Consider the following 25,167-nt stretch of genomic DNA (forward strand, 5'->3'; position numbering starts at 1 on the left):
TAGCAGAGGCCAGCCTGGTATCAGTGTTGGCGCCATTTGTATCCAGAGAAGTTCTTCTGACGGTTCTGATGTCCGGCATTTCAGAATTCTTCCTTACGGTGGTGCCGGCTGGTCCGTCCAGCAGCAGAGCATCGACCCGTGTCCTGGCGTTAATGGTGCAACACAGAGACTAGTGTTTCAGCTCCAGCAAAATCAGAACCAGGATCCGAGTCAGGCCAGACAACAGGCTGCTGCATCCCTGGAAGAATGCACAGATGTTGGCCGCGGCAACTCCAGGGGTTGCCGTACGGTGCGTTACCCCAGAATTCGACTGCAGAGAAGCTCGTCTCATCAGAGGCTGTTGCTGGAGAACAAACATCAGAAAAGTGATGCAGAGAGCCAGACTATAGAGGAGAATCAAACAGACGTGGACACAGAAGCAAGAAACAGATCTAATGGGTGTACTTTTAAAATCAGTGGGGAAACACCCAGAAGGCAACCGCATTTCAAGATTTATTTTACCCCGGGTGGAGGTGGAGATCAGGATGTGAGCCTTGGCAATGAGTCGACAGCGAATAATTCCAAGGTAAAGATTATCGGAAAACATTAGTAGGACTGTAGCCGGCCTCGGTAAAGGTTGATGAAACAACTTTTTATATGGAAATGTTCTTATTTTTCCTTAATGCCTCTGTCGGGGTTATAACATCGCGCATGAGTTATAGACAAATTGGTTCTAAAGACATGAATATGAGAATAAATAGTAAACAAATCCTCGTATTGCTCATGTGACATTTGGTTGAATCTATGAAAGCTTGTGTGTTCTTTGACCAAAAGACTGGGAGACAATAAGGCCATGGATGTAAGAATCAGAGGGAAACTTATGCAACGTGTGTCTGTAGTTTCGTATCTAACTTGTAAAGTTGTCTTGTATTTAACATATTTTCTCACTGAATCCGCTCCACATGAGGAGAGGTCTGTGTGGTGCAGGAAGAGGGTGGCGACATTCTGGGAACTGAAAAGCACAGACACAGTTGCTGAGCGAAATCGCACACACTGGCTTTCTTTCACTTCGCAACCACAGGCATTTGAAATTTTACACACATCAGCCAGTTCGGTTATGAAAAGAAAACATGAACAGGCGTACGGATGAATGGATAATTTGCCCCGATGCACTTGTTGCCTTCTGTTTGACAGAAATGTGACACTTTAGTTTTGATAATACCCTTACCCTGCAGTCAGTGCTCTTTAAGAGTAGGCTGTTTCTATCTTTAGTCTGTTTCGAGCGCGGTTGTTGATTTTGAGAGCAGGCAGGCGGCATGTCTTCTGTGGTTCTAGGCTGGTATGGATCCGTATCCTCGCAGCTGCTCTGCAAGTGATTAGGAACTAAGATGTCATTACAGCCCAAACAACAATCAGGAAGTTTCACAAGAGCTATCAGTGTTTCCTGAAAGCCTGGAGTCTTCTGATGTTGCTGTCTGTTCTCATGTTTAGCTCGAGCTTTGAGGCTAAACTCATCTAAATGTTAAATTTCATAATCAGCGTGTCGTATTGTCTAATTTGATGCTTACAAGCTTCACAAATCACTTTGGATATTGGACTTTACAGAAGCTTTATCATCTATTTTTTTCCCTTCAATTTTAAATTAGAATAATAAACTGAACTTGAGGCTGCTGCTGTAAATAATACATCGTAGATTTTAAATTTAAATGATAGTGCTGTCATTGACTGCATTAGGAACAGTCCCAAGTAATTTGTCATGAGGATTTTGGCTCCTGGAGGCAGTGTTAAAAATGAGAACTGAAATCATTTGCACTGGACAACCGGGATATTTCATCTGCTGTAGTGTTTCCCAGCTCATTTGGCTTATGTTAAAACAAAGCAATATTTATTTGTCCTCTTTTTACAGAATGTCTATGTAGAAGTTAGAACCACTTAGCCCAAAAATAATTGTTCTGATTCATGGGGCCAATGCTGATAGATCACACCATTCCACTGTGCTAATATACACAGCAGTGCACCAGCAAAAGCAGTGATTAAAAAACACTACAGGTTTCTTTTGATGTAAACAACGCAGGTTAAAAAATATATAAAAATCCCACCATGCATTCTGGTGAGTAACACTGAATCTAAACATAACTGCTGTTACTAGGAAACAACATGACTCGACTTAAACACTGTATACAGCAATTATTTAACTATCTGCCACAGTACGAAGATGGGATTTGCTGTTTTGAATTGTGCGGCTGTGTTCAAGGTCTCATTTCAGAGTCAAAACTTTGTGTTTCTTGTGGGTGGTGCTTTGAGTTTTTGAGCTACATTTTAATACAGCAGTTACTCCATCGTTCCTAAGCACAAAGTCTAGACAACACACCATATCTGCAGTGTGATAAAAGCTTCTAACCTTGAATCCAGATGCTGTAAATGTAAGATCTGGTACAATATCTTTGAGATTTTGGCAGAGTTGAAGTCTAAGACGTGCATGATAAGACTAATGGCTTGCTGTCATTGGCCGTTTGCCATAATTGCATCTGCAGTCTGTAGTTGTATTTTTGCCAGCACTTAGGCCCTACTTGAATGCATTTTACACACCTCTTCCTTTGACTTATTTAAGACACATGGTATTGTGTGACTCTAGGCTTCCTCTTCCTTCTGCAACAAGGAAATCCTCATTTAGACCATAATGACAGGTCTTCCCCAACTGGTTGCCTGGAGTTGGAGTGCCCCTTTTTAAAGCCCTGCATGGACTAACATGAGTGTGTATTTATTTGTGTGTGCCAGACAGACTAGCTGCAGACAGCTATGCCACTGTGCCATGCCCTGTCTTTTGACACCCCTCAGTTGCCATTCACAAAGAGCTCCTGCAGGCCACTGGGCTGGCTATATTTACCTGAGACAGGACTGTGGATGGATGGCGGGGGCTCTGTTTTTATTTTGGTCAAGTAGTACGTGAGAGGGATTCAAATCGCTATTGTTGTGAAGGGTTTTTTTCTCCGTCAGCTCTCATCTCTCTGAGTTGCATGTCATTGTAATTCAGTCGTGTCAGCACGGAGACTGTTGAGTAGGTGAGACAGCCTTTTCACACCTCACTGCCAGTCTGGACTTGTTCCAGGTCGCCCTATATCATAACCTCTCTGTTAGCACTTCTTCCTGTAGCTTCACTTGCAGTTAGCATCACAAGTCCTTATCGTTTTATCTGCTTTCCTACAATCTTAACAAATGACTTGCAAATTGCGCAGCAGGCATCTCTTTCCATAAACATGAAAACAGTTTGCGATTTGTCGTTGTGATATCCAGCCACAGGGACATAGTTTCTAGAGAGAAATACTGCTGTTGATTCTTTCAGTTTTCCAGCAATGTGTGTATCACAAAATTAAGTGCAATCCACCTACATTAGATGGTGTGGAAATCCTCCAATCTGATATATGAAACTGAAACTATGACCACGTAACAAAAAGTATGTGAGAGGTAAATGTGTCATGATCAAGGTGAACTGTTTATCTTTTATTATTCATTTATTACTTTTTATGACCTAGCTTTGTACTGGCCTTCATCTGTCTAAAGCCTCAAGCTTCTTCCCTGTTGCCTCGTCCTTCTCTTGGTGGTTCATAACACCCTCCCGTTCCGAGTGTAACCTGGTCCTGGGAGGCAGCTGCAGGGCTCAAATGTGACCCTTTAATGACTCTGCAATTATATCCCTCCGCATACACATACCCACAGCTTAAAATGCTTGTTATGGTTAAGGCATAAAAAACAGCCATGTTTCCTAAGAGGGCTTGTGTCCCATATGACACTGCTTATTTCATCAATTGAAAGCAACATGATCACTTTTATTTACATGGTAGTAAATGACATTTCCAGGTGAGGATTAAATGACTCATCACTTCTTAGAGATAGCGTAGAAAGACATTGCAGCATTAGTTGTCAATATAAAGGTGATAAATAAATCAGTTTTTTTTACTTTTATTGAGGTTACACATCGACACATGTGAGAGACTATAATAAAATAGTGTCATGCTCATGCTGTCATCCAGTTTGCTTTTGTTGCTCCCTCTTAGTTCAGATATGACCGACTGATTTGAGTTACTTAAGAGTTATGCAAGCAGTAAGCGAATTGTCAAGTTGGTTTGGGAAATGAAAGCAGATACTGCAGCAGTTTACACAGTAGTGGTTCGGGCTTTTCCAGGAAGGAATACTTTACTGTGGGTAGATGTGTGTGTGTGTGTATGAAAGAGTACACATGCATTCACAAGTTTTTTGTTTATGTGTCTGTGCATTAATAACTCAACATTTTAATGTGACTCATTTGTAACCTTTCACCATTGAATTCCAGGTCTGTTAACAGTTCACTTCTATTCCCAACACTGCTTTCACTTTTTCCTTTTGATCATCAGAATAAACCAGTGTATTTGCGTTATGCTTTGACCTCAAAACTGTAAAAAACTGTTACCAGGCCAGTGTAGTTGTGAGAAACTACCAACTGTGCAGCCTACTGTCTGCAGAGTCTGTTTTGCTTCTTTGTACTGTTACTTAACGTTTGACAAAACTATATTTGATTTAAGGAGGTGCTAAGCACCAAAGCAGAAGTTATCAACTGTTTTATAGACTCTTTTCAAAGCTCTTCTTTGCTGACTTAAGGTTAAAAAGGCACCACAAATATTATTAAATTTCATTATCAGATCAAGTGAATACAGACTTCCCGACACTTAGAGTTCAGCTGAAAATTGTTTCCATAACTTCATGCTTTTTTATGACTGGAGTGCTTTCATGCAGCAGTGGAGCAACTTTTACAGATGCCACAACATTGAACATTTCTTCTGTTGTACGTTAAAGCTTGAAGATTAACTGATCAGTTTTCAAAAGAAACATTGCACTGTGTAGCGCAGCAGACTGCAGGCTGCATTTTTATTGAGTCTTAAACTAATCATCAACAGCAGTTCATCAATATTTTTTTATTGCAGACTTGTTGGCAAGTCATTAAATCCCCACGACTCACAGGTGGTTCATAAGAGGCCTGAGCAATTAAATAACATGTACTGGCAACAGACACTTCATCTATGGCCATGAGAAAGTAGTTTGATTGCTTCACTTGAATACATTAGATGCAAATTGCCATGAAAGCGCACAATGCAAAGGGAAAGTTAGAATGCACGAACAAGCCCCAAGTGTACTCCCTCCCTGGCGCTTGAACAGTCTATTATGTTCCTTGATAATGGAGCATGCTACTCTTGGTCACTTCCTCCTGGCCTCTCTGCAGGTCTACCGAGACACACAAATGTGCCAGTGGCTGGGCCTCTCCTCACCCCAATCTGTGTCGGTAGACCTCTACTGATGGAGGCAGTGGCCAGTGGGCACTGCTGCTTGCCCTTGCGAAATTGTTTCATGGTCAAAAAACACCCAATAGTCTAGTTCTCACTCCTGACCAGACAACCCTGTGTAGGCTTACTGACTTGATGTGGCACAGAGGATGGTGTGGGCTCCCTGTTCGGTGACACCTGGTCATGGGCAGCTACTCAAAACCTTAACCTAAGCACAGTGTGGCGGCTTTGCTCTGGTCACCCTCCATGTACGTCCACATACCTGAAGTTAAAGAGTATTTTTAAAGTTTGTTTATTGCATCTTACTCACGCAAGGTCAGTTATCTCAAAGTTGACTTTCTGGCTTTCTGTATCTAATGTGTATCAAAGTGAGTTCACTATGCTTAATTAGTTTCATTTATTTGTATGTTTCCTTGTTGTGTTATTGTTAAAATTATTACTTGTGTGCCTTGCACCTGAAAATGATTAAATTCAAAATAAGGCAGTGTATTCAAGTTTAACATTTTTCCTCCTGGTCTGTTTTAGAAAAAAAAAAAATTGTAGATATTGACTGAAATGAAACATGAGAAATGTGTCAGCTATATCACCCAGCCCTTCTTCACAGCTCAAACCCAATTTGGACTACAGAAGTACAATGCATGGTTTTTCTTTTCAATCCGGCCTACCTGTCAAGTCAGTGTCAGCAAACAGACATCACTGTTAGTTTATGCCTGTTGTCTAAATAAATTGTGTCCCACACACAGGCTGCTTCCAAGAATGGGCTTTTCCATCTCGGACAGGTAATCATTGCTCGATCGTGGACAAATCCATAGGCCTCTTAAATCTGAAACACAAACCTTCCCTGGTTCTTCCCTCTTGTCACATCAATCCTTCTCTCCCTCTGTCTGGTTGACTTCGCTTCTTTCTGGTGGCAGTGGATGTTATTTTTCCTTGCTGGGTTCACAGGTTTTTCTCCTTTGAAGTGATACCAAAGGCCTGTCCATAAATAAAATCCAAGGCTGAGCCTTCTGTCTGGACACCTGTGGAAGTCTGTGCAGATTAGTATAGACCACAGTGCAGTTAACTGATAAACCATAACAAACTATGGCAAATGTTGTATGATGTAGTTGCAGTAAAATGTAGAAGAAATTGCACTTTCTCTTTCCTGCCTTACGGCTATTTGCGATTGTCAGATCTCCACAGGTGTTCAAAAGTAAGGCTAGAGGTTATTTCTGGATGGAGCTGCATATGAAATGAAAATCTTTTTGTCTTTCTCTCTGTCTGTGACAAATACACACAAAATGCTAATGGATATCCCGGTGCACCAGGTAATTTACCTCAACGTTGTGGTTTTCCCTTCACTACCCTTACTGGAAATTTTGGTTTTCCCCAGACACACTAAAAAAAACCAAAAGCTGTTGCTTCTAAAATTACACTGCGAAAGGTGACCTTCTTCTTGTTTTTTTCTCCTAGACCAGAGATGATTTCCTGGGACAAGTTGATGTTCCTCTCAGTCATTTGCCGGTGAGTTATTTACAGACTGACTGCTTTAACGCTGTTTTGAATACTCAGCTGTTTCTTATCTTCAATTTTGCTGATTAACCTCTGTGAAGGTCAGGCAGAGTGTGTGTTTGCGTGCTCCCGTCTTGAGTGTGAGAAAGTGCTAGCTACACAAGTAGCGTTTTGTTGTGATCAAACAGCACTCTCCTTGTTAGAAATGGAAAGCGGGCAGTCTAGAATGTAAACAGAGTGAGAGTCCTGAGGGCGTGCTGCCCTCAGAACCAATGGAAAAAGCTATACTTGTCAGATTCACACACTCACACGTACTTGGAAAGTGTGGACTGCTGGGAGATAACAGCTTTTGAAAACAACAACATGCAGAATCTGTGTGCTTTGCTTGTTGTTGTTGTTTTTTTTACACTTTATTTTTTATGTAAATGGACCTGAAATGCAAACAAAGACACCATCAAATCGTAGCGAAGCTGCAGCGCCCCTCCTCAGTCGTCAAGTGTGCTCTCAGCCTGTTTGTGGCTCCCTGAAGTTCTCTCTAAGTTGTCAACCTTAAAAGCCTATCAGTAAAAGTTGTTGGGGTTAATTATTAATGTCCTATTTAGTTCCCATAGGTCCAGGAAATTATTAGCAGATAAAAGCTCGAGCTGAGTCACGTTGAGAGGTGAGGTCTGTAGGGCAAGATAGAGAATATTTGGTCCTGATGCCGCTAATGCTGCCTGCTGCTGCAAATCTTAATTTAACCAAACAAAGAGGCTGAGTGACTACATGCTGTAGGAGGTTTTTTTTGTCTTATTCATAGTGGCTGGCTGTTACTATAGTCATCACCTTTTTCTCCTCACTAGCTTCTCGTAGAGAGTCGTTTACTTTACATGAATCAGGACGGCGATGCTGAGTCATAAGAAGGGATCTGGTAGCTACATTTGCCTCCTGGAACCTTGAGCTACACTTTCCAAACACAGTCTTATGCACTGTACAGCAGAAGACTCTCATTTCATAGAACAAATTTAGCAGCACTGTTATGTAGATCATTTATTTGCAAAGTCACCATCAATTCTAAATGTCAAAGGTGTTATTGAAGATTTGGTTGCATCACATCTCTGATTTTTTTAAAATTTTTTATTAACCTTTCTGGCATTTAGGGTTGCACTTTTGATATGGAAATTTAGAGTCTCATTCAGTGTCAGAGCAGCCAGTGTGGACTGGTTCGGCCCAGTCAGAGAGCAGCATGCGATTGCTGTGAATTACAGAAGACCTTTCTGCTGTTCAATATGTAACAGGAGAAGCTCAGCATTGCATAATGATCTTGGAGCGGCTGTGCAGACGGTTGCAGCCATGCTGTAAACTGCAGACTGCGATATTTTGGCGGTGTCGAATGTGTATTTTCTTGTTTGTTCAATTGAGTGCTGACAACAAATACCTCCTCTTAATTTCGCAGACTGAGGACCCTGCCATGGAGCGGCCGTACACATTTAAAGACTTCCTTTTGCGGCCAAGGAGGTGAGATTTGCTGGGTGTAGCAAACAGGATTTGACAAACGATCTGTGAGAATGGATGAAATAATGTAACTTTATTTGATGTAATTATGTTGACAGTGACAGATTATCACATATAAATCATGGTTTGCAACACAGTGTAGACTCTGGTCACAACAGCAGTAAGCAGAAGCAGTAGGTTCATGTGAGTGTCAGTTAAACACTGGAGATGAAATACCATCTGGGACTAATAGGCAGTTTGGAAACTCATGAACATTTCAAAGCATTTTGAGCAGATGTTATCCTTCCAGTCACAAGTCCAGGGTGAAGGGTTACCTTCGTCTGAAGATGGCCTATCTGCCCAAACAAGGAGGACATGAGGAGGAGGCTGGAGAGATGAGGGAGGAGGCTGAGGTAAGATCTTGGCCACTATTGTTGTTGAGTTGGTTTAAACCGCTGACTGAGCATTACCTAAGCCATTCTTTTGACTGTGTTTTTCATAATAACGTGAAGCCAAACCAGACTCTAGTTTTATGCTTTCCTTCCACACAAAGACAACATAGTTCTAAGCTTCAAGACGAAACTAAATGTCCCACTTTGGACCAATAGAAATGTGAGAGCAGTCTTTACTAGGAGCGAGTGAACAAAGGATGGCTCTTCTTTCGATTCTTTTCTCTGAGAATTCATGAAGCATCTTGCTGCCAGGATCTGGTAAAAGTCTTTTCCAGGTCAAAGTCTGGAAAAACCATTTACAATGTGGCCTGTTATTTGGAGAGAAATAGGAGCTCCTCTTTTATTTTAATGTGTGTTCTTGCGTGTGTGTTTAAGTGTGGATTGTAGAAGAGGGCACGATAAGTGTTGTACATTTTAAAGTAGTGAAAGGCTACTCAGGCAAGATTACATCTCGCAGCCAAATTATATTTCACTAACATCCCTTCACTGCAGGTTCAATGTGACCCCCGCTGTCTTCACTGTGGTTTCCCTCTCTGCATGCCTGTCCTTAAAGAGAGTTCAGATTTATCCACCTTGGTAATGATATTGATGTCTAAACATTAGCTCAGTCATAGTGAGATGTACCAGCCTGCTGGCAGCTTGTCAGACATAAATACATGGCAGTAAATGTTAACTAAAACATTTCAAAGCACAACACAGCAGTAAGAAATAATGTAACCGGCCACATCTTTAGTTTAATCCCCTCTTCCATTAAATCCTGTTGTGAATGTGTCTGATGTGTCACTGGGAAGTCCGTGACAATGTAATCTTTGGCCCGAGCTACGAGTCAGTTAGTCACACAACCTTATGTCAGAAATCTTGACTCTCTGTTTCAGGGCTGGGATGAGTCTGCGGACTCAGGCTCCCAGCGACCCCAACAACTGCTGCCCCCTTTGCCTCCAGGCTGGGAAGAAAAGGTGGACAACCTGGGACGCACCTACTACGTGAACCACAACAACCGCAGTACACAGTGGAAACGGCCCTCCAACATGTACGTCTCATCTCTTGAGATTTTGGTAGTCATGCGCCAGATGATGTACGGATGTTAATTATTAATTGAGTTGGGGGGGATGTTGGTAAGCAGAGAGCATTGTGGGAGTTTAGCTCCCACAGTGCCACCATGAGAATGTTCTGTGACGCCTAATGTGGACTCACAACTTGTACGGCGTTCTAATGCCTGAGCCATTAGAGCACCTAGTGTCATGTCACGTAGGCAGATAGATCGGCTTTTGTCAAGTTCATTCAAAGCAGTCAAATCAGGACTTGAAATGATGGCCACCATCTTCATTTGATGTTATTGTTTCAACCACTATGAACTGCATGGTCACTACGAAGCAATATACAACAACCTGCGCAAAACAAAACAAAACACAGAAAGTAACAGGAATAGCTAACCTTTCCAAAGGTAACACATTCTGCCCAATGACGCTTCTAAAAGTCACTTATTATTCTGAATAGTTTATACATTTCTAATGTTATTCTTTCACTTAGACACGTTTTTATGGATTGAGCAAATATACCATGTTTATGCTCAGCAAAGCTAATCCCTGTCTGTCTTAGTTTTGTATTTAGAAAGATATAAGAAAAGTATCAGTCTTCTCTTTTAAAATCAGTAACGATATTTCTCAACATTTTCCCTCCAGAAAAAAAACAGCTGGCATGAAGCAATGGCTTAATAAACACACAAGGGACAGATATTATGTCCTCAATTTTCAGAATAAGCCTGTGCACATCAAACTGATGAGTGAAAGACTTTTGTTAGTTTTTTAGCCCTAGTTACTAATTTAATCCTCCTCAGGACTGTTAAGACCACCTTAGCTATTGATTGAGTTTTGGTTCTCATTTATTTGCGATTTCTAATATCACTTTTATGTCATCACTTCTTCTTTCTCAGGGATGTGATTTCAGAGACTGAGAGTGACAATCAACAGCGGCAAATCCATCAGGAAGCGCACCGTGTTTTCCGTTCGAGACGCCACATCAGTGAAGATCTCGAAAACGAGCACCTGGAGCCCAGAGACATAGACAATGTGAGAGAACAGAACACAGACATGCATACTGTGAACACACACACACTGAGCCACAGTTGTTCCAAGCAATAAAAGGTCATTAAACGTTATTACTGTATCACGGTTGTATCTCCTTGTTGTTCCCGTAGTCCTGGGAGCTCATCACAGAAGAGGATCCTAACGACAGCTTGGCCCAGTCACTGCCTGGTCCCTCCTCCGTCTTGACACCACAGCACCCGCCAACACCCATCACCCAGGAGTTCTCTGAAGATTTAAATCTGAGGCTGTCTCTCACTCCCGATACTAATGGCGAAGTGCCAGGGCCCAGCTCCGCTCTGGTGAGACTAAAACACTGTAATTTGCCGTAGTCAAAACCTCAGCCACACCAGATTTAAATGAATTAATGGATTAAATGTGGGCAGTCAGGCAGATTTCCAGGCCGGTACTTTTTGTCAAGCATTAGAGTGACAGCCAGTCCTAGCGATAACATTTTTACTCCCTTCCTTGCTTGCTTTGAACAGGGCCAGCTGTCAAACAGACTCCGGTCCTCAAGTATGACGGATGGCGTCAGTGATCAGGCCCAGGCTCCTCCTCTTACGGTACATATTTCTGAAGCCTTGATATTTCTCTAGTTTGTTCACTTTCTTCCTTTAATTCCTCCCTTTCCTTTCCTCTCTACATGAGCAGGTTGGTATTGTTGTGTCATTTACCTCCTCTCTGTCCGCATGTCTAAGTGCTGTGGTTGCACCACATATGAAATCACCTTCTTTGCTCCTTGCATTTACAATTTCCACCTGATCATTCGAGGCAGATGTCGCTACCTACTCACCCGTTCTTCCTTCTCTCCTTCAATTTTCCACGACTTACTATACTTTTTGTCTCTGTAGGATCACCACACTTCCTCCTCCTTCTCTCTCATTACTGCTCTCTGCTCTTTTGTGAGTCACATGCTACTATGTTTGGTGTATCGTAGAAATGTTGGCTTTACAGCTGTGTGCCATCAGAATAACCAGTCCAGTAGAACTCCCTTGACGGGGACGTAAGTTTGAGGACAGCACCAGATCAGTTCAGGCGTTCCCCGTAGAGTCCTGAGTCACAGCATCAGTGAAGATTCAGCTCAACAAACTGTCACAAGACCTGAATCAGATGTTTGTCACACAGCTGAGTCACCGCAGCGAGCTTTGGAATTGTCAAGCCAAGGAAAAGTACAAGTGCTGATGTCAGTCTTTCCCTTGAATGATAAGTTTCTCAGGACGACAGTTAAGAAGCCATCTGAGGGGAAATTTAAACTGCTTTTGTTTGGTTTCTGTCCCGGGTTTAATAATTACCACTGGGTGTAGTGAGTAATTAAATATTTAAAGTAGAAAGACACTTTCCTCAGGGAAAAAAACAAAACAGTTTTCTGTGACTGTGTTTGTGCAGGGATCTATGAATGTCATAACAAACTTGGTTACAGCCAAACAATTCCTAAATAATACTACATGTGTATCTTGGTGGATTGGTGGTGTTTGTACCTGGATAAAGATAGCCATGACTCGTAATTAGAAGTTAGTGACAGTACATGTTTCCTGATCACTGCTAAGATACCTTGAATACAACTCAGCTCATCCAGTGGATTTATTACATCCACCCTCTGTAATACTATTAGACTTCTAATGTGAAAAATATTTCTACAGTTAATGTCGAGTGTTAGTAATGGTAGATTAAGATCAGTTGGGCGAAACAGAAATGTGGGAAAACTGGATTTGGTAGGCTGGTGAGGGTATTTCTGTTATAAACTGAACTGTTATAGTGAAAGTACATTCAGCATGGGGGCAACAGGCAATTCAACTTCCTAGAAATTTCAAAGAAGTTAAGTGCAGGTCTGAGCATGTATGTGTTTGAGCTTTGTTTTAGGTTTGATGTTAGAAATCACAGTTGAGGTCATTCCTTCCTGCAGTTATAAAGCTGGGTTATAGCTATAAAGTACATGTCAGGTTGCTCACTGTTTTCCAGGTATATCAGTATATATTGTCGTCGTCCTTGCGGTACATCTTGCTTGAATGAAAAGACTCTCTTTTTTTATTTTTTTGCATTTGATCATTTTTGTAAAGTCGACATTTGAGATTAAAACTCCTTTTGTGAACTTGAGGGCAGTAAATCACTTCACTGCTCTGACATCTTGGGGACACGACTGTTTTCTCCGACTGGTGTTCTGCAGCCTCGACATAATTTTCTACTTGGGGTGAAATTAAAGATGGTGCACTGGCTGGGGATTAAATTTACAGTTCAGGGAAAAGAGTCTCCTCTCCAGCAGGAAAAATGAGAGCATGATAGCGCCTGTGACTCAGACTGCCTTGATTTTTTTTTTTTTTTCTTTCTGTCTTAATATTAAAGTTGATTCACTTTCCAGTTTACTATCCAAACGTTACCAACAGCACAGTGCTTTTTTTTTTTTTTTTCATTTTTCTAAATCTGCCTCTTGTGTAATCAAATCATCCAATCACAACAGCCGTTTTTTCCCCTCTGTTCGTGTGCTTCATTCGGTATCGCTTTTATTTATTTATTTTTTTAAAAAATTCACAGCAACTACACTTTTCCACCCTGGCCCATAATCACAAAAATTGCTCCTCTCTCTCTGCCACTCCTCGCCTCCTTTGAGAATGAATGCCCCACTTTGTCCATTCAGTTTTTCCTCACTCAGCCTTCACTACTGCCCCTTTACTTCCACACTGGCATTGAAAACATAACATACTGTGAACTAAAGACCGTCTTCCCCTGTTGTCTACCACCAGCAGAGGTCCCAGACCAGAAGAACAAGAGCTCAAACAGTCTCAGGTGGTGAGGAGAATATGGTAATATCTCAGTTTATGTACAGTATAAACCCTATCCGTCACACACCTCATAGTTCCCAGTTATCATGTAGGATGGGCTTGATGTTACCCCAACAGTTCTGTGAATAGCGTTCATAACAACCTGCACAATGAGGGCTTTCAGTCATTTATCCTACTGTATGTGCTGTTTAGACTTTGTTCCTATTTATGCACCGTACAAACATTTTCACATATTGACACATTTCTATGATACATAATCTATAAAGTAATACATTTTTTATTTTCTGAAATGTAAAGCAGACGTTTTTCTAAATGCTTATTAACATGTACATAGTTTCTGACAAGTGATTGATTTGTTTTGTAAAAATGATCATTTGCAAGCTGATCACTACCATCATGCCTGAATAACTTCCCCTTTGTTTAGTTCTTTTATAGCTGATGTTGTGATGAAGTGCTAGCTTAGAGCAGCAGTTATCAGTGTTATACAGTGTGTGCTTGTGCGTATGTGTATGTGTGTTTATTGTGAATAAAACCGGTAGACGATAAGTAATGATCACCGCCATCGATAACAATTAAGAAGTGTGTCCATTGTTCGAGCGTCTTTGCACAGTGAAATCTAAAAAAAATCCACAGTTTCTGCCGTGATCGTTTGGTTGACTATTTCCATAATGTTTGTGCTACTAAGGGTTAATGGTTCACTAAGGAAAGCAATAATGTTCAACTACTTTTCCGCATGTGGTATTTATTTCAGTGCCAATCTGTGTTTCATTGTGTTTTGTGGGTGAAGGTTGACTCCATATGCATATAAGAGTTAACCCTCTGAACCGCAAGCTGTTTCTAGTTGTTTTTTTTGTATTTGCTCCTGTCATATTTTTAATATGAAGTCTTCCACCTTTATGGAAACAGTGCAACCATGGCTAGAAGTAGGGAAAAAATCATTGATGTTTTTAGTGCAGTGTGAAACAGTTATATTGCCATAAATCATAAAACAATAAAAGTGTAACTTCTTCGATTACCTAAAAATTGACAAAACCTCCACTCAACTGTGCAACATTTGTCTAAGTGCCCACAGGGGTTGTCAATATTGGAAGGGAAAAAAAAGGTGACTCTACATTCTATAGATATTTTACTGCTTAGATTTTTAATTTGCTTCCATACTTATCTTCTATCTGTGTAAACACAGCCTGCAGTTCAGCCAAGTCCCTGAATTTTTGTCACATGACTGTTGGTGCAACAAATAGTTTTTTGGTTGGGCCAACATTAATGATCATGCTTGCAAGCTTAGATTTGGTTAATTTTCCTGATGGAACTAAAAGCCACACATAATTAGTTCAAGGACTGTCAGAAAGTTCCAAATCTAAAAAAAAAAATCTGGTTTCATAGTTTCTGGCTCTGATAAATGTAATTAGTTTCAATTTAAAAAAAAAAAAAGTCTTTCAAATCTGCAAGGGGTTCAGAGGGTTAAAAGCATCCTTTGTCACATGTTGTTCCTGAAGTGTTTCCATACTGTGCAGCTAGAATGGGAAAAGATTGCCAAGCCTTTGTGTTGCTGCTAGACGATAAGAAAAAAAACATGTGGTATGTTGGAATAACTCTGGTTCTCAAGTCAGCTTTATTGAAACCACACATTTCTGTCCAGTTGTCTTTTTCCCTGCAGAATCATTTAAGAATATTAAAAGATTCCCTCCACGTGTCTTTAAGCACATTAGCCTGTACTGATTAGCTGTCTTTGCTTTGCTCTCTCTCTACACTTGGCCAGTCTCCCTCGGCGACTGCTTACTCCTTGACCACCCCTGGCCTGCCCCCTGGATGGGAGGAGAGGAAGGACGCCAAGGGAAGAACTTATTACGTCAACCATAACAACCGCACCACTACTTGGACTAGGCCAATTGTGCAGGTACAGCAGGTCTGACGGCTGGCTGTCGGGGGTTGGCTGGACTCTATGCATGGGACTGGACGTTACCTCGGCCCCTGTCGTGGCCTTGGCCTGTGTGTCGGACCTCTACTTCCTCTATTCCCCCTTGTGTTTCTCCTCTGTGTAGCCGCAAAGAATGACGGAAAGAGACACAGCTTTGAAGCCTCAAAGTCTCTTTTTCTGTCTTTCTCTCTGTCTAGTTTCCTGCTCTGTCCGACTTTACTGTTCGTCTTCTTTCTCTCGTCCAGCATTTTGTTTGGTAATAGGATGAACTCTGTATTGGTCCCTCCTTTCTAAATCCTGGCATGGAACCGCAACCACCACTCTTCCCTCCCTTTTCCCATTTCGCCCGTTTTTCCACTCGTCTTCCCCCCCTGTCTTTCTGTCTGCAAAATGAGGCAGCACCACATAGTCTGAACTGGCAGAGAGACTGCTACATGGGACTGGGTGTATTGTTTGACGCTCACGTCTCTCCTCTTTAAAATCCACACTTTCATTTGTGCTTTTTTCCGAACGCCGCCTGCTGTATTATACCTGTTCTTCATCACATAGTCTCCTCATTCTTTGGTTCTCATCTGTTTTTGTTGTTACTCAGAAGGAGAGGAAGCTGCCAAGCGATTTACATAACAATGTCGTAAATGTGGGTTTACCCATTGTGCCTGCCACTTAGGCTAGGGTTCAAAGTACCGCTACTAACTTACTTCAAGTCTTTGTCCCTGTTTTCTAGTTGGACATATAGTCTTAATCATATTTTATTTTGTATTTTAAAATGACAGAAATGATTGTTTTCTTCATGGGCCTAAATGACCCTTGCTTTTAAGATTTTAGGAACTCATTTCCTGAGAGACAAAGCTTGCATCCAGACCATTCCGGTGCTGACAAGCATCTCTGAAAGCATGATGAGATGAAGTTTTGTGTTCGCAAACGGCATTGCTTGCTTTATTCCCACCCCACTTAACCTCAAAAGTGCTGTTCTCACTGACAGCTGACTGAAGACGGAGCCAGCACCTCAGCAGCAGCGTCGGGAGGAGCGTCGGCCCTGACACCCGCATCCACCCCTTCCTCCTCTTCCAATGCCTCCAACAACCACCTCCATGAGCCCCAAGTCCGACGACCTCGTAGCCTCAGCTCCCCTACTGTCACCCTTTCCACCCCCTTGGAGGTGAGATTTAGCCCCTTGTACTATCCCGTTCCACCACACCTCTGTTCTTTTCCCTATTTTCACCGCCCGAGGACTGTCCTCTTTCTTTTCTAGTCTTCACCCTCCCACGCTTTCTTTTCATGCTGGTCCAAGGTGACCAAACCATGATCATGACCTATTTGCATCAGTCTGTCCTTCATTTCCTTCTTCAGCATCACACCGTCTGGTCTATTAGCGCTCCCCTTTTCAGGTTATCTCCGTCTTGACGCTGCTTCTCTCTCTTCCCGGCCTTGCCAAGCGTCTGGAAATGCGAATCTCATTGTTTAATCAGTCTTTTCTTCTCATCTCTTATTTTCACCTCTCCATTGATGACGATTCTTTTCCTTCACTTTGCTCTTTCTTTGTTCTCATCAATGAATAATAGAAATAATGGAGCAGCTATCAGTTGAACAATAATTCCTCAAGTGATATCATTTGGGCTTTACTCCAGCTTTGGTGGTAGTGAGAAGGAGGTTTTTGTGAACCTTGTGCACTCTTACCCGAGTCAGCATTTCATTCTGGAGCATGGTGTGTTTTTAAGACAGAACACTAACAGGATGAAGCTGGTGTGGTAAATTACTGAGTTAATGCTGCATGATCAAATTATTTACATTGATTGTAGGTCCCAAAAGATTCTTGTGATTCAATACAAGAAACCTGAGGAAACCCAAATCAATGATTGGAAACTTAATATCCTTAAATCCAGAGGCCATTGTAAGAAGACAATGGCACTTAGTAAAAATTCTATTGTTAGATACTACAGTTATGTTAAGATTAATATAAGGCAGGACAAATTGTAAATACAGGACATAGGAATTATGTCCTGATTTGTAGCTCACTGCTCACCTTTTGTTCTTCTTCATAATGGCTACACAGCTGTTTTAGGCATTACTGTGATATGAGCTTCCACACTCAAGTCTTACAAAGAACATAAGGATATCAGACAGTAGCCAGTATCTGCTGCTGTCCCTTTGCTGTACTTTGTTGGAGCTGTAATCTCATTCTTCAACAATAAAATCAAGAATGTACACGTATATGTTAACACCAACTTTCATGAGCAAAAAGGTAAGTATCCAGGGATAACTCGTGTCATACTTGAAGCGCTGTATCTTCAGCTGTTCTGCACTTAAACGCTTCTAACCAGCAGAAATCTTAATGAAAGACGGTGTTTCAGTGATTTTATTGAGGAGCAGCCACTCCACATGTTTGATTCAGCTCATCCAGTGGACACACTAAATGCTGCACTGTTGCGCGCTTTATTGACTTGATTGTAAATGATCAGAAGTGGTTCAGAGATTAGTTAAACAAAGCGGAAAGCAGGGCTGTTTGTCATGAAAAGTTGACTTGTTAACCACGTTTCAGACACTGTGGGACCTTCCAGTAGATCCTGAACTGACGATGTTCCCTTGTGAGGGAAAATTCTGAATTATAAGTAGTTAATCAAGTTACTGGCACAACTCTGCTGCAGGTACTTATTAAACTCAGGAAAAGGACTGCATGCAACAAACGAAACCTCAGCTCCAGATTATGTTTCTTATTGGTAAATCTCATTAATCTGGCTTGATCTGTCTTCACTGCAGTAAAGTTTTTATTTGTATGAACATTTCAGTTTATAATAGATGTGCACTTGTAGCTCAAGATGAACAAGAAGATGTTTATTTGTCTCTTTGGACCGATATTGGTGTTGAAAAGTGGAAAAAAAGCCTTCCAACAACTCGTTGCTTGTGCATGCCTGTCCGTCAGGGCAAGCAGTTGAGACTTGTGCCGTGTTGAACGTGATACTGAAATGTTACAAGGTCTCACTTAGTAAGAAAGCTGTTGCGACTTTTTCCAGAAGACTGACCAGGGCGCTCATTCAGGCATGAAGTCGAAACGTTCAGATGTCGTCAGATTAACTGAAAGGAGGCCATGTCTGAAGGGGAGATAACTTACAGCACAGTGATGCTACAATCATATGATCTGACAGAACGTGGTGCATTACTGTAGATTAGTGTGTATGTAGTGAAAATGAGCTCAACTTTAAACTGCAGTGAAATGCAACACATGCAGCAGTGATATAAATCCAAAGCAGGGTACTCTTGGTTCTCAGGTGGTGTTAATAATCAGACAGAACAGGTGGTTAATGTGTTAGCCACATGGCACTACAGGTAAAATATTGAATTGCAACCTTTTTAAGGTCACGACTTTATGCAAATAACCTCAGGGGATAATCACACGTCTGAACGCTATCAGAGGTTGTCGGTTTGTGTTGCAGTTTGTGTAATGTGACTTCTGATTCAGTCCTTTATCTTCTGAACACATTTTTCCTCGACGTAAAATAAATCTTATCTTAAACTTTAAATTATGCACTATGGCCATTACGCTACTACCAACTTGACTAATTAAGACCAAGACATTGTATCTATAAATGGATGGTCTCTTTTTGACCCTCTGCTTCATTTAATGGCTTCAGTCGGTGGCGAAGATCTCTTTCTACTGCTGAGGGAAAAGACCTGAAGGGGGTTTAATTAAAGTGCGTGTGAGTGTGAGTGTGTGTGTGTGTTAACAAGGCATTGTGAAAGTGAAGGGAAGTGAAATACTCGCTGCTGAATGTTGTAATTACAACTTCCAGGGGAGGTGGGAGGTCTGTGATTAATTAATGCAGTCTTTTGTCTTGTTAAAAATCCGATCAGCCCGTGATAATTACTGCTAAAATAATAATGTAACGCAGGAACAGTCATTACTCTGGACATCTTTGGTCTGTTTGAGGTTGCTTTAGAAGCTTTAGATACCAGAGATGGTGATTCTCATGTATGTGAATAGTTTCTGGTACTATACTGAGGTTATTTGTCACTAGAAGTACATTAATAAGGAGTTCACGGTAGTCGTAAATGATTTAAGGCCTTTCTTAGACTTTAACATCATCTAGAAAACCAAAGAGGAAGTGGAAATGACAAAAAAAAAGCGATTATTGTTGCATTCAGCCTCAGGAACATTATCCAGAGGATCGGTTGGAGCTGACATCTGTGACATTTCTTGACATTTTCATCGACAGGTTGATGGAGGTGCAGCGTGGGTGTCGATTAGCTCGCAGCCCTCGTCTTTACGTGGGAATCAAAAATTAACCTGGCGTTCTCGGATGTGATATTGCGAGGATGATGGTGATGATAACACTTTATCCGAGTGTGAAAGTGTTAGATGGCGACGGTTGGTGGTGATGAGATTTATTATCTTATTCAGCTTTTTTAAAAACGGAAAATAAAAAGGAACTCTTGGAAGACTGTGTTCCTTTTTTGTTATTGTTTGTTGTTTGTGATTGTGTGTTTTGGGATCATTGATGAGTTCTGTCACACTGTCAGTCATCCATATTTGGTTTTAACATTTTTTCTTTTAACCGTATCTACTCGTTCTCTCCTTTTGCTTGAATGTAGCAGGTAATATTGTCCTTGTTTATTTTTATTTTTCCTTTTTTTTTTTGTTTCCAGGGAGCCAACAACATCCAGGTACGGAGGGCTGTGAAAGACACGCTCTCCAATCCACAGTCTCCCCAGCCGTCCCCTTACAGCTCCCCAAAATCGCAGCACAAGACCCAGCAGAGCTTCCTGCCCCCAGGCTGGGAGATGAGAATAGCCCCAAATGGACGGCCTTTCTTCATCGACCACAACAGCAGAGCCACCACCTGGGTGAGCTGGCAAGCAGTGCTGAATGTCTGGAGAGTGAATGTTGCTTTAAATGAAATGATTTTCTAAAAATATGAATGAAGAAAAGCACTTTTATTTTGCTTTCTGAATGTGATTTTCTGCATTATTTGACATTTTGACTAATCCAATATTAAGACATCTAGAGCAGTGGTTCGTGTTGAGCTTAGAGAATCTTTTACTGACATCTGGTGGCGTGAAAGTCAAGTTCACTCACTTCAGACAAAAAGAACCTTGTTGTATTTAGGATTCCCTTGGGTCATTCTTTTTTTGTTGAGGGGTTTTCTTGAAGAATATCCTAAAAATCACAGCGTTGTCATGGGAAGTATTTTTAACATACTTGTCTTTTGATAAAAAGCAAACTGTAAGATCTCCACAGCAGCTGGCAGCGGAAATGATGTTCAGGGACCAGACGAGGTTATAACAGCCGGACGACTGTTTACATCCTCAAACACCGTGAACAAAGCTGTGGGCTCTTGAATGCACCCTGAATCATGTCGGTGAAGACATATGCTTCCTGAATTTAAAAAATCTGTGGGATGACATCAATATTAAAGTGTAGTCAGTCAACCGAGAAATGTAGCCACACTGATGTCTCATATGCTTTAGGGAGTAGCTGCTGGGTGGTAATGAGCTGTACTTTTAAACACGGTAATAATTTAACGCTCTGCCACTTTCAGGATTGCCGTTTTCACAACTTTCATTCATGTTACCTGTCCGTTCATAGTGTTAGGTTGGCTGGATAGATTACATTATGTATTCAGTCCTGATCTTGTAGATATTAATGGATATGCTTGGAAGACTTTTCCCTGCAAATATGTCGTAATGATGATATAAACACTGGAGGGAGCTGGGTGGTCGGCTCCCTCTGAACTGATTAGGGTCAATGAACAGAGGTGGAAATGGCTGGAGCCCATCAGCCTGAACAGTAGAAACAAACATGTAGTTAATCCTAACAATAGTGTCACAGCTTGACTCAAAAACTGTAACAAAAACCAGGAGACAACAACTATGTGGTGACTAAAGGTATTTATTGTAATAAATAAACCAACCAAAATGTGCATTTAAGCAACAGAAAACTGTGCTGCTGGTGTCTGAAGAGAAGCAGCTCCTGTCAGAGAGAACCAGAGACAGAAAATGAGGAGGTTTTATATGACAGAGCTGCTGGGCCCAGGTGTGGCTCATTCAGCTGACCACCCTCATACAGCTCTGCAAAAAGAAAAGACAGGGACACCTAGTGCCCATGTGGAGGGTCGTCACAATAGACACAGAGAAAAACACAATCCATACACTCATTTATTTATGTCAAAGAACTTTAAAGCTACAGGTAAAGTTTCATTTGGGCTTGTTTGGGATGAAGTTTTCATTACAGTTAGGGATAAGTAACTGTATGTTGTTACACCGATGGATTGTTTCACTGCTGGCTGCAAAGTACCCCAAGGGGATAATAAAGACTCCTTAAACCTTGACGTGCCAACACCTGATATTAAACAGGTCCCGGACAAAATTTCAAAGAAGAAAAAAATATGCTCTGACATTATCAGTTCTGCTTTTGGTGGTGGAGAAATTAAGAAAACAGATCTGGGTTAATAACATGGGTTCAGGATTTAAAAGTGACCATGGACCAGCTAAATGTTTAACTCTGGATGTGTTCATAAATTCAGTCTGAATGGTCGGAGCATCATTTGAACTATCATTCAGAAATTCACCGTTTTATTGCTTAAAGGGACTCCATAAAGCATAAAGAATGAAACTACCACATGGCCATTCACCTTAGTTCCTGTTCACAGTTATGTCTTCTGTTAGGAGAAGACTTAGAAAATACAGATAATGTTTGTTTTTCGAGAGCCACTGGTTAATAACAACAATAGTACTTATATTGAATCACGTTTTATCACTTGTAGAAGCTACAGTTTTAGTCTTGGGGTCTTTTGCAAAATGTGTAAATATGCGTCTGTAGCTTTGTCCTGACTTACAAATGTATAAAATACCATCAGACACGATCCTGAAACAAACAGCTTTAGAAATTGGTCCATCAGAAAGCACTGATGTGTTTACTATTCAGCTATAAAATACAGAGCATACCTTCGTCACCATAACTGACAATGAAATTGAAAGGATCATAAAATGTCAACTTTGTTATTCCCCCCGCCATTCTGTGAACGATTAAGAGCTATGATTACAAAGAATGTACCATTGTTAGTGCTAATGTCTGTTGCATTAAATTTGGTGGAGCTGCAGCTGAGAATTGTCAGAGCAGGTTCAGCAACCTCAATGATTGCCAAGTCATTGTTAGACGGCTGCTATTTACTCTCTTATTTACAGTTTTGATTCGGTGAAAATGAAAATCAAATCTCACTTTGACCTGATGATGGTGACAAGATTTTGTTGTTGTTTCAGAACTCTCCTAAGAGTCTTTAATCCGTCGAGTCCAACGTGACTCATTTTTGCCCGACAGCTGTGGAGATGTTAATGACTGAATTTGGGGATGATTAAATGTTTACTGTGACTCAACGTTAATCCAGTTTCAATGTCTGCTAGTCGGTTTTTACAACAACAAAAGATTCATTATGCATTGAAAGTCCCCCTCTGCTCAGAAAACATCTTTTTCTTATTGTTGCTTCATTTGTTTTATTATGTGCAGATTTCTCTGGGCTCACTTTAAATCTGCATTTGAGGTACATGTAAGGGCAGAGTTTTTGGACTGGAAATCCTAAATACAATGTGATATGATGTGAAAACTAGGAAAGCAGTTCATCCTGGTTATATACTATTAACTATACCTCAAAATTGCCTTTCTTGAAATTAGCGGGAACTCTGTGTAATGATGAGATGCTGTGTTATCCTTTAACCAGAAAGAAACCCAGAAAGTTTGCAGTTGTTTTTTTCTTCTTCTTCTTCTTAATTGTTCTGTGTCTCTTCCTGCCTTCTGCTGCTGACTTCTAGGAGGATCCCAGATTGAAATATCCAGTCCATATGAGGAATAAGAACTCAATGGAGCCTGGTGACCTCGGCCCTCTTCCTGTAAGTACAGTCACAATTAGACCGACTGGATATTTAACCTTTGGCCCACAAAGCACACTTTTAACAACCTCATAAATCACAATAACTGCTTAGCTTTGTTCACTCACCATTGTCACTGCATGTTCTTGTGTTTATGACAAACCAATTCATATAGATTGATGTAATCTGGATCCTTAGTTGAAATACGAATAAGAAACAACAATTATTTATCTTGCTCAGATTAGTAAGCTTGACTGAGTGGTACGTTTATGTTTAGATTTAGATGACTTTTGCTTTTAAAGATGAGATCATGTGTTTTTTTTTTTTTCTTATTCCTGTTAAAGAACAAAGGGGTGGGGGAAATTATAAACTCAGTGTGGGGTCTGTAATAATCCTTAACTAGAAGGTGAAGACTCAGTCAACTAAAGCAAACTCCCAGCAAGTGGGCCAAACGTTACCGCAGCTAGATGTTTGATAATCACAGCTTTCTGGGTTTGTACATCTCACAGGCTTGTGTGGTGTGTGTGCATGTGTGTGTGTTCTCTCTCTCCCTCTTTCTCTTCTCTCTCCGTTCTGATGGATCTAATGTATGCTACTTCTTCTACACCTGGCCATGTCTGTTTGGCAGAACCTACCAGAGGAGGTTGGTTGGTGCCTCCCTCCCTCTGCCTGCCTTTACCTACCTGTCTGGTCCAGTCTGGTCTGGTCAAATGCCTGCAGACAGCCTTGCGATTTCTTTTTCTTATGATTTTCCTTTTTCTTTTGATCCTCTTCTCTATCTTTTCTCTTTCTCTCTCATGACCGGCATGGATGGACTTGTACCTCTCCCTTCCTTTCAGTTGAACAGTATTTTACCCCACTTCCTCTCTCTGTGTGCGTCCTCCCCGCACCACCGCCACCCCTTCTGTTAACAATTAACATTTGGAGCTCCCCACCATTCTCCTGGGATTCCTCAGACTGCTTCAGGTCTGTGTACCTGTGCCAGCGCCTGAGGCACAGTTAGTCGAGTTGGGGGAAGCGTAACAAGGCGAGATGCCCCTGGCATTTGTTAGAGAGAGAAGGAGAATGAACAAGAAGGACCGATGGAGGAAATGGGGTGAATAAAGGGCAGAACTGATGGGGGGGAAATGCGGGAGGGAGGGAGGGAGGGAGGTTTGCAAGGAAACAAAAGGAACTGTATGTCAGAGGAAGGAATTGGCTGTATGCTGCATGTGTTATCAGCTTTCCAGTCTGGTCTCCACTCATGCAGCAGCAGCAGCATACTTAGAAACACATCTACTGTACTTTCTGTAGCTACACCCTGTTTCGACAGATTGTCAGACTCTGTCCCTCTCCCCACCCCTTTACTCTCAATCTACTGCAATTGTTTTAATTGCTTGATTGCTGGTGCCGTACGAGTGTGTGTGGCCTGAGTGCTCACCGTGTCAGTGGCGGTGTACCGGTTTGAACTAGTAGTGGTGATTAACCTTCATGTTGTGGTCGTATCCCTGCCTTGCCGCTGTGTCAGACCTGACTCAAATAGGACCCCAAAATCCTTTCATTTCCTTTGTGGCGTTTGATTGAGCTTGCCTCGCCTGCACTACCGGGATGTCAGTGTTCGGACCATTTGATGGTTCAGTCAAGTTCAATCAAACACAAATTTCAAAAAGGAAAAAAAACAACAACAAATGGATGGATTTAAATAACTATTTGAGCACGGCCTGTTTGACGGTGCTGTCTTGTTGTTTCCTCACCCTTCTTCTCTTTTGCTTCTTTTCCAGCCTGGATGGGAAGAAAGAGTTCACACAGACGGACGCACCTTCTACATTGACCACAGTAAGA

General features: G+C 41.4%; 1 protein-coding gene across 1 annotated transcript in view; it reads left to right on the forward strand.

Moving 5' to 3' along the window:
* The window catches only part of LOC103368458 (E3 ubiquitin-protein ligase NEDD4-like), a gene marked incomplete at its 3' end in the record, with an annotated part of 41,517 nt that extends 16,356 nt beyond the window's left edge, over positions 1-25,161 (forward strand). Inside the window, exons 6-19 of the mRNA XM_008296852.1 lie at positions 6,038-6,073; positions 6,747-6,797; positions 8,221-8,282; positions 8,569-8,671; positions 9,586-9,740; positions 10,644-10,779; positions 10,908-11,096; positions 11,280-11,357; positions 13,533-13,592; positions 15,331-15,468; positions 16,472-16,648; positions 20,131-20,328; positions 23,290-23,367; positions 25,107-25,161. Of these exons, the coding sequence (XP_008295074.1) occupies positions 6,038-6,073; positions 6,747-6,797; positions 8,221-8,282; positions 8,569-8,671; positions 9,586-9,740; positions 10,644-10,779; positions 10,908-11,096; positions 11,280-11,357; positions 13,533-13,592; positions 15,331-15,468; positions 16,472-16,648; positions 20,131-20,328; positions 23,290-23,367; positions 25,107-25,161 (1,516 nt within the window). The remainder of the gene's footprint in view (positions 1-6,037; positions 6,074-6,746; positions 6,798-8,220; positions 8,283-8,568; positions 8,672-9,585; positions 9,741-10,643; positions 10,780-10,907; positions 11,097-11,279; positions 11,358-13,532; positions 13,593-15,330; positions 15,469-16,471; positions 16,649-20,130; positions 20,329-23,289; positions 23,368-25,106) is intronic.
* Between the last annotated feature and the right edge of the window lie 6 nt (positions 25,162-25,167).

The sequence above is a fragment of the Stegastes partitus genome, unplaced genomic scaffold (assembly GCF_000690725.1).
Source record: "Stegastes partitus isolate 25-593 unplaced genomic scaffold, Stegastes_partitus-1.0.2 Scaffold1157, whole genome shotgun sequence".
Classification (NCBI taxonomy): domain Eukaryota; kingdom Metazoa; phylum Chordata; class Actinopteri; family Pomacentridae; genus Stegastes; species Stegastes partitus.